Here is a 9,717-nt window from a genome sequence, read left to right as displayed (position 1 = left end):
GGGTTGCGGCGGTGCGGGACGCGAAGGCAGCCCGGGGACCCTGAGCAGTGCCGGCCATTTTGAGGGGAGAGTTGCCCTGTTGCACTTTCGTGCTCCTCTTTCACTTTTGCTGTGCTCCCGTGTGTGAAATGGCCGGTGGAACGCCGGTGGGCATCTTCAGGGTCTGTTTACGTGATGTTTAATTCGGTTTTAACTTTCAGTACTTGTATCTTAAAGACTTCAGAGAAGAAAATAGTTAAACGTGCTCAAGGGTTGTTTTGACTTTGTTCAGAGTAGGAGAACCGATATGGATCCTTGTACAGTAAGCTCTTGGCAGAATCCTGCCAAGGTTTCCCTGTAGAAGCGCCAGAGTCCCTGTTGCATCTGGTTTCCCTCTCTTTTGCAGCGAGCTGAAGAGGCGTTTAAAGGCTGAGAGAAAAATAGCTGAAAAAGAGGCAAAGCAGAAAGAGCAAAGTGAAAAGCATTCAAACAAGCCTTCCCTGACTTCTGACTCTGAGAATAACTTCGGTGCTGATGAGGAGAGCTTGGATCCAAATGTGAGCATCTGGCCTCGTGCCTTATTACTCTGCTGAGAATACATGTTACTGATTTACACTGATTTTTTTATTCAAGGGGAACTAAATGATTAAAAGAGGGGAGACCTACCTATTCCTACATAGATGCAGCTGTGTTTTAATTTACAACCTTTGAAATATTTTCAGTTTCTAACAAAATTATTTGGTTTTATCTGTTTCTGGTGACAGCAATACTACAAGATCCGTAGCCAGGCAGTCCGGCAGCTGAAGGGCACTAATGAAGATCCCTATCCCCACAAGTTCTATGTAGACTTGTCTCTCTTGGATTTTATAGAGAAGTACAATCACCTGCAGCCAGGAGATCACCTGACAGATGTTACAGTGAGAGTGGCAGGTAAAGGCTTACCTGGGTTTCAGAAAGATGCTCTGCTTCTTTTCTAGTCTAAGTCTTAGCTGCTTTCAGTGATGGGGTGGTCATTGCGAGTTCTGGTGATCCCTGGTTACTCAGGTGTGAAGTCGGTAGCAGTATTAGACTATTCAGGACACGTCCCTTCGGACCGAGTGGACCCACGCAACATGCCTTACACTGACAAGATGGGATCGTGATATGGGCTCCAGAGTTCATGTGGCTTTTCGCGTACTGGTATTAACTTTGAGACTTGGCTGCTTCTCTTTCATGAATAGCGATCGGTTCGGAGCTGACGATCGTTTGTGCTAGTGCTTTTGCCCCGTATCCTTTCTGCTAGGGACTCTTGTCCTGATGCCCTGCGTATTTTGATACTTAGGTCGAATACATGCAAAGCGTGCCTCTGGAGGGAAGCTGATTTTCTATGACCTTCGTGGTGAAGGAGTCAAGTTGCAGGTCATGGCAAATTCCAGGTGAGAGAGGTATTCCCAGTAGCACTCGAAGCTGAACTGGGGCATAGAGATCTGTATTTGGTCACTCTGTTCTTTCAGCTCCTTAGGCTCTTTGTCTGTGGCTTGGCTTAGGCAGCCAGGTAATGTTTTGCTTGGGAAGTTGTGGTTATCTTCCCTGCTAAAAGAATCCCCTTTTTTAAAAGGATTTGGTCTGGGGATCAACTTGCAGGATGGTTTAGAATGTTGAATTTTAAACAAACCTGCTTACGTTGGTTTTGTAATTGCAGGCTCTACAAATCTGAGGAAGAATATTTCCGTGTCAACAACAAGCTGCGTCGTGGGGACATTATTGGTGTGGAGGGGAATCCTGGGAAAACAAAGAAAGGGGAACTGAGTATTATTCCTTCTGAAATAACTCTGTTGTCTCCATGCCTGCACATGTTGCCTCACCTTCACTTTGGCCTCAAAGATAAGGTACTTGTCATACCTGTCACCCTTGGGGGCAATTTGATGGATAGGGCTGAATGGGTGGCCTTCGGTAACTGCTGGTGGTGGTACCAGTCAACAAAGGAACGTTAGTTTTGTTTTGGTAATTTTTCGTTTGGCAGCATATTTTGTCTAGCTTCCTCTAAAGATAATTTTTTCTTTTCAGGAAACGAGGTATCGTCAGAGATACTTGGATTTAATTCTTAACGATCATGTGAGGCAGAAATTTATAACCCGTGCAAAGATCATTACCTATATTCGGAGCTTTCTAGATGAGTTGGGCTTCCTCGAGGTAAGGCTTCCATGTTCGTTTCGCTCTGCATACTGGATGTGTTTAGAGTTCCTCAGCTTCAGGAATACTTTGTATTCGGGTTCATATGCAAAGTATTTTGAGAAGAAGCGAGAATGATACCCGTTTTATCAGCTTAATGTAATTGGGAGCTATTCCTTTCCTCTCTTTGTGAAGTGAAGGCTGTTCCTCAGTTGGAGAGGTTGTGACTCTAATAACTTCTCAAGGTGGTACTTCAGAGTACTGCTGTTCATTCCTTATTTCAGTAAATCAATAGGTGGAAATAACATCTCTGAAATGATGTTTTGCCTCTGGAGGTAAACGCAGGTTCTATTCCATGTAAGTAAAGTTGTTTTTGTGTTGAGATCTGCTGTGGCGTAGCATATGAGAAAATAATACTAGCTTTGCTCTCTGTTGGATCCAGATTCCTGGTTCTGCTACAGTTAGCAAAAGGATCAGAACTTAGTGTAGTTTATCAACTGAATCTGCAGAAGCTGCCAGTGGGAGTTTTTTGAGAGCAGTGGGAATCCAAACCTGTGCTGTGTCTTCTCTCTTGTTTGTGTAATGGCTTTAATGTCTGTCTTTGGTTGTGGGTGGATTTTTTTTTTTTCCTTCCAAATAATTCTTAATTTAGTACTTTAAAGATTTACTGTAAACTTAATGAAAAAGGACTGTAAGAGTCCTCAATTTATATAAAGTTTTGACGTCTTGGAATAATGGGCTAAGTTAGTTACGCTTGTTGAGAAAGTTTGGAATAAAATGAAAAGCAGGGAAGTCAAGGAGTGGCCTAGTGCACAACAGAGTGCAGTCTGGAGGTACATGGGGCGGGCAGTGCTCGGTCATACCAGTATTCCATATGGCACAGTGTAGTGTCATGCCATGGACAGACGCTACTTAATTTTGAGAAAAACTAGCCAAACTGTCGGAGTTACTGTGCTGTTCAGCCGATTGTCAGGGCTTTTTCGTTCAGTCGTCGTCAGTTAAGCTTCATTTCTGATTCCAGTTCTGTTGGGATGCTGACTGCTTTCTGTTTTCTTCAGCTCAGCTTCTTTTACAGTGTAGATCTGTTCGGAGAGTCCCATTAAACACTTGTTTAGGAAGCTATATTAATTCACAGCCTACACGGTTTCTTCTTCTTTTGTTTTAAGTTCTAGCTGCAGCATCTTTGTCTTTTTATCACACATCGATTCTCTTTTTTTCTTTGCCCTGACCATTACTCTTGCAGGAGCCCCGAGTCTCATTTGGTTTCATAGAAGCGTCCCTCTTCTGTACGTAGCACAGCGTTCCTCCTCTGTTCTGTATAAGTAGTTCTGGTCTGAATTGTGAAGTTCTGTTTCAAAAATAGCTGTTTTCATGCTTCTTGGTCGCAACTAATTAGCATTAATTCTTGATGCTGAGATGTGAGGATACGGACAGGCATACAGAAGGCCTCTGTGTTAATGGGAAAGCTAAGCTGGTTTGTAAGCACAGCAGCTGAAATGTGGCACATCCCACAGCATTAAGTGGAAAATTGTTTGATGCTTCCACCAGCTCTCTGTGTAGGGGGCCGACTTTTCAGTTGTAAATCATTCTGCTACTCTGTTTTTCTCTTCTGTGCAGCTACTTTTTCTTCTCAACGTCCAGAAAGTCTGTTTGTCATGTAGCTGAGAGTGTGTATTGCTTGAAGCATAAGTGATCACCTAAATGTCTGTGAGAATGCAGCTTCTGCAAAAGAAAATTTGTTAGTGATGCGAACTGAATTCACTGAAGCCTGCAGCAGATTAGTTTAATTCTTTTTTTCTCCTTTGAAATTACATCTCTCTTCAGGTAGGAATTCAGCTGGACTCCAGGACTCTCCGTACATACAGAAGATCAGTAACAGCTTTTTATCCAAAGCTAATGTTTCCGGGTACCCATATATTTACAGCCATTCTCACCACCAAATACTTTTATATACTCCAAATGTAAATTTTTTTCTCCCCAAAGCGATATTACTAAAATAGTTTAGGTTTTGCAAAATTTGCAGTATCCGTGACATCTCATTTCTTTCAGGATTAAATGCTTTACTGCTTAGCTACAGTGACTATCCTAAGGAATTTACAGTGTAGGAGACGGTTTGGAGAAGATACCAAGGAAGGCTGCTACTTCTCCCAAGTTCTTTGAAACAGCTCGCTCTCTTACGCAAGTGGGTTTTATCGTAGAATCCCAGCATGGTTTGGGTTGGAAGGGACCTTTAATGATCGTCTTAGTCCAGCCCCACTGCCTTGGGCAGGGCCGTCTTTCATTAGATCAGGTTGCTCAAAGCCCCGTCCAGCCTGGCTTTGTACCCTTCCAGGGGTGGGACATCCACGACTTCTGTGGGCAACCTGTTCAGTGCTTCACCACCTTCACTGTAAAACATTTCTTCCTTGCATCTAATCTAAATCTACCCTCTTTCAGTCTAAAGCCCTTGTCCTGTCACTACACGCCTGGTAAGAGGTTTCTCTGCACCTTTCTTATAAGCCCCCTTATATATTGAAAGGCCGCAGAAAGGTCTCCGCAGAGCCTTCTCTTCTCAAGGCCGGATGACTGCAACTCTCTCAGCCTTTCTTCATAGGAGAGGTGGTCCAGCCACCCAGACATTTCCGTGGCGTACTCTGGACCCACTCCACAGGTCCACGTCCTTCTCATACTGGCGGCCCCAGAGCTGGACGCAGTGCTCCAGGTGGGGTCTCACGAGCTGGGAGTAGACGGGCAGAACCCCCTCCCTTGACCTGCTGGTCACGCTTCTTTTGATGCAGCCCAGGACACGTTTGGCTTCTGGGCTGCAAGCACATGCTGCCGGCTCACGTCTGTCCAGCTTTTCAGGCTCCAGCGTCCCCAGCTCCCTCTCCGCAGGGCTGCTCTCAATCCATTCATTCCCCAGGCTGTACTGGTACTGGGGATTGCCCTGACCCCGGGGCAGGAACTTGCACTTGGCCTTCTTGAACCTCATTTTCTGCAATGTAGAGACATGATTTTGTGACGATGCCACAGCCCAGTTCCTGGCTTTGATAACCTGAACTCATCAGGATTACTTTTGTAGTAAATATGAGTGGTTCTTGATACCATCAAATGGTTTAAGTGATTTGCCTTTACTGACCGCGTGGGAGGAGAGCTTTTAAGTTCAAAATTGTTTTCGTATACCGGAATGTGAAACAATACATGGAAGTACAGAGATTTTTCATCAAACCCAGCTGTGGTTGGTTCATAGGCTTGACCTGCAGGGTTTTGCTTGGGAAACAGGTTAAAGCAGGGCATTGAGGCAGGAGCCTGGGAATACTTATGCCACTGTTAAATTGGGTTTTTTGTTGTTATTTTACAGATTGAAACTCCGATGATGAATGTAATTCCAGGTGGAGCTGTGGCAAAGCCTTTTATCACGTACCACAATGAATTGGATATGAATTTATATATGAGAATTGCTCCAGAGCTTTACCATAAGGTAAAATATCAGCCCCTCATACCTAACGGTGTATTCGCCATGCTGTTGTGATTTTATTTGGAAAAAGTAAAGGTAGCTACACTGAGCATTATTTTTGAAGAAAGGGTGGGCTTACTGGATTTGAGGAAACAAAACGTGTCTTGAATGAGATTTGTAAGGTCACATCGCAGTTGTGTGGTTTTGAGCTCTTTTGAAGAACTTAGTGTGTTCACTAGAATGTCCTTCTGTTTAGATGTTGGTGGTTGGAGGCTTGGACAGAGTGTATGAAATCGGGCGTCAGTTCCGGAATGAAGGAATTGATTTGACTCACAACCCTGAGTTTACAACTTGCGAATTCTATATGGCTTATGCAGACTACCATGACTTGATGGAGATTACGGAGAAGATGCTTTCAGGTGATGTGCGCAATACTAATTAAAAAAGAGTAAGAATCTCTGGAAGAACTGCATATAATGTGACATACTCTTCTCCTAAACTTCACATTCCTTTTGTAGGGATGGTGAAACACATTACCGGGAGTTACAAGATCACTTACCATCCTGATGGTCAAGATGGACAGGCCTATGAGATAGATTTTACCCCTCCCTTCCGGCGAATTGACATGGTGAATGATCTGGAGAAGGTCCTCGGCGTGAAATTTCCATCAGCTGAGGGTTTTGAAACTGAAGGTCAGATGCTGAGTATGAGTGTCCTGTAATTCTTCCTTAACAGAAAAAGGGCAAAATGTCTCGAGTTCTCGGCCTGCAGTCCGTCAGCTGCTTTTCTTAGGTGGTAGTGACGCACAGGATTGCTCTTCTCTGGTTTTGCGTGTTACCTAAGAGTCCACAAGGAAGCCTTCATGCCCTGCAGTCTCTGGCAGGATCTGACTCTCTTGCCCCTTCCTCTGTTTAACACACGTGATGCTGTATACTTAAGCAGCACGATCTGTGGAGCTCTCGATGTGTCGAAGAGACGTAGCTTTTTATTTCTTCCGTCTTCTGTGCAGTTGAGTCTCCGTGCCTGTGATCATAGGTTAGGAGTGTGATTATTTTGGGCTCTCTCCAAAATGTGTCTATGTGCTGTTTTATTCCCGGAATCCAGAGCCATAGCAGTCGCCCGGGGTTGTGCTTAACTGGTGTCAAGTTTCTGAAATACAAAACAACTTCTATTTTAGTGTAAACTGATGAAAACCAAACATTATTTTTGTGAATTGACATTAAAGCTCATGCTTTCCGTGTTCTATATCATTAGGATCCTATAAATCACTCGTAAGACTCATTGAAGGGTGCAGAAAGAAAAAACGTGATTCCTGGGTGGCTTTTCTAATGGTTGTGTACGATTTCAGAAACTCGCAAGTTTTTTGATGACCTTTGTGCAGAGAGAAATGTCGAGTGTCCACCTCCCAGGACAACAGCCAGGCTTCTTGACAGAGTAAGTAAAGGTGGTGTTTTTATAACCCTTGTATCTTTGAGGCTCTATCTTTGCTATGTCATTTTCCTTACCCAGCGAAGACACACGCTTCCTGCTAATGATCAGGAATTATTACTTGGGAAACTTTTCTTTTTTTTGTTAACTTTTTTTAGCAGTGAATAGAGGGAAGTGGGATGTTTGCGAAAGGCAGCGCTAGGAAAGTGATACTGTTCTCTACATACTGTTTTGCTTTTGTTTTCTCAGTTGGTTGGTGAATTCCTGGAAGTCACTTGTATCAACCCAACATTCATCTGTGACCACCCACAGATCATGAGTCCTCTAGCCAAATGGTAAGAGAATGAGTCGCAGTCAGTGTGTAACTCTCAAACCCTCTCCTCCTACTTTATTATAAAGAAAAAGGTCACATATGTGAAAAGGCAGGTTTTGATGTTTTATACTAGTTTGTGAATTCTGATGCCAGCCAAGATAGACATGAGTTCCTGAGCTGTAAAACTCATCGTCCAGCGGGAGAGGTGTGCTGATGCTTAGTAGTTTGAAGTTTTGACAGCCGTTACTGCTAAGCATGGGCGATCATCCTGAAGTAACGTATGTGCCCTTTGCTTCTGTAAAGGTGTTTATTTTATGGTACAGTGGTTTTGTCGTCTTCATGCAGGCATCGCTCTCGTCGGGGACTGACTGAGCGCTTTGAACTCTTTGTAATGAAGAAAGAAGTGTGCAATGCATACACAGAACTTAACGATCCTTTCCTGCAGCGGAAGCTTTTTGAGGATCAGGCCAAGGTAATGGGGTCTTGCCGAGTGTCAGTCCAGGATGCAGGCTCAGAAGCAAAGAATATTTCCCTATGTCTGTTCCAAATCTGTCATAGTTTCTACTGCTGAAAAGGATTATTAGTACTCTGAGCTTGCATTCCTCACTCGGGTGAGAGCCCGTCGTTAGAACTTGATTCCTTTCAAAGGAACCTTTCTCTCTAAGGTAAGCAAGGCCAAACGCTGCTGTTGATTAGTTTTTTAGTACTGCGACTTTGTTTTGGAATATCTTCCCTTTTACTCTACCCAAAGTACTAATCTGAAGAGGGGAAGAAAAAAAGGGGGGCAAATGTGCAAAGCATTTTGCTCAGGTTGAAAGTTATTTTCCCCCAATAAAGCATTTGTGTAGTCATACAACATTATACTTCTAGGTTCTTAAATAAACGTTTGTGTCTGGTAAGAGTTTGAATGGTGTGTGAGAAATAGCCTAGTTTCCTGAGCTGAATGACGGCTATTTTAAATTGGCTCACAGAGGAGAGCTGCGGACTGGAGGTTATTAGGCCTGCAAATTTGTGGTACTAGGTTTCTCTAGACAAGCTTCAGAAAGGAGTGACTGCACGTGATTTTGTTATTAGGCGCACACATCCGTGAGTGCATATGTGCCCACACGTGACTGAGGTCTGAGGATGCGGTCTGCGGGGATGGAGTTCCCGTTCTTGCTGCTCTGAACGGCTTCACAGTGCCCGAGGGGATTAAGCAGCTGTCAAAACCAGGAAAATAGACTTCGGTTAACTAACCTAAGTGCTTGATAGTAAATTTCAAAATGTTCAGTCAGAATAACTAATATTACGTATTTCTTTGACCTTTGCTCTGTTGTGTATGTGCTTGCTGTAGTTGTCTCTGAGCGGTGTAGCCAGACTTTGGAGACATATGGTTGTATCTACTGCATAAAAATTTACCTGGAAATTTAATGTTGAGGTGGAGATAAGAGATGAAGGATGACAGTTGACATTTCAGGATTTCGGACTCGGGCAGAAAAGTCTGCCTTAACCATCTCTTGCAGTCTTCCTTGAAACCGTGTGAGCAAAAACGTTTGTTGTTTCGACACTGCACTTGGCATTTTCTAAATTTGAGAGATTTGGCTAGTCTGCATGTTCATTGTTATTACGACTTCTGGCACTTGTAGGCTGTCAGTGTCAGATCTGTTAGTTACCATCTCAGTGTAGGGGTTCTTAAATCTTTCTACTTGAAGGGGCAAAAGAGCAACCCCTCAATTTTGTTTCACGAAGAAACTACCGATGATTCAAACAACTCTGCTTCTTAGTTGTTTCTGCAAACTTTAAAGGGGAGGTTGCAAGCAATGCAAAAACCTGAGAAGCCTTTGAAAGCAAATCGTTCCACTGTTGTCTGCTGCCCTGTGGTGCTGGAGGTAGCTTTTAGTGAGTGAAGGGCCTGGGCCCAGAGGAGGAACTTGCAGATGAGAAAGGGACTGAGGCTCCAGGTATCTAGGAAGCACCTGTGTACGTACAAGTGACCTCCGCAGTTCTCCGTGTGCCGAGATTCCTTCATCTGTTCCTTAGGCAGCTTCGGTTTCATCGGTTACGTGGCTGCTACAGCTACCACTGTTCCCCCTTTTCGGCAGGGGTTAGCAGAAGTGGTACTGGTTAGCTCTGTACAACCCGCCTTCTTTTGTTTTTCTCATTTAGGCAAAAGCTGCGGGTGATGACGAAGCCATGTTCATTGATGAAAATTTCTGCACCGCACTGGAGTACGGCCTTCCTCCTACAGCTGGCTGGGGCATGGGAATCGATCGCTTCGCCATGTTCCTCACAGACTCCAACAACATCAAGGTAAACGTTGCGGCTGGCAGCGCCTGCTGCTGGCTCTGTCGGAGCAGGGAATGAGGCTCTGCGGCAGGAAGACCGCAGCGGCGGCCGCCGTCCCAGATGCCGTAAGACAGTTCCCCCGCGC

The 9,717-nt window shown here is 44.3% G+C and overlaps 1 protein-coding gene across 1 annotated transcript; it reads left to right on the top strand.

Moving 5' to 3' along the window:
• Positions 1-385: 385 nt before the first annotated feature.
• KARS (lysyl-tRNA synthetase) lies at positions 386-9,596 on the top strand (the record flags this gene model as incomplete). The annotated part of the gene is made up of 12 exons (XM_010144123.1): positions 386-536; positions 744-909; positions 1,301-1,394; positions 1,661-1,847; positions 2,026-2,151; positions 5,471-5,590; positions 5,823-5,985; positions 6,085-6,258; positions 6,915-7,000; positions 7,244-7,329; positions 7,653-7,779; positions 9,453-9,596. Coding segments are annotated over 12 exons (1,624 nt in total), but the record flags the coding sequence as incomplete, so codon positions are not given.
• Between the last annotated feature and the right edge of the window lie 121 nt (positions 9,597-9,717).

The sequence above is a fragment of the Buceros rhinoceros genome, unplaced genomic scaffold (genome assembly GCF_000710305.1).
Source record: "Buceros rhinoceros silvestris isolate BGI_N320 unplaced genomic scaffold, ASM71030v1 scaffold18139, whole genome shotgun sequence".
Taxonomy (NCBI): domain Eukaryota; kingdom Metazoa; phylum Chordata; class Aves; order Bucerotiformes; family Bucerotidae; genus Buceros; species Buceros rhinoceros.
The sequence above is the reverse complement of the archived record's forward strand: the minus strand, read 5'-3'. Positions and strand labels throughout refer to the sequence as shown.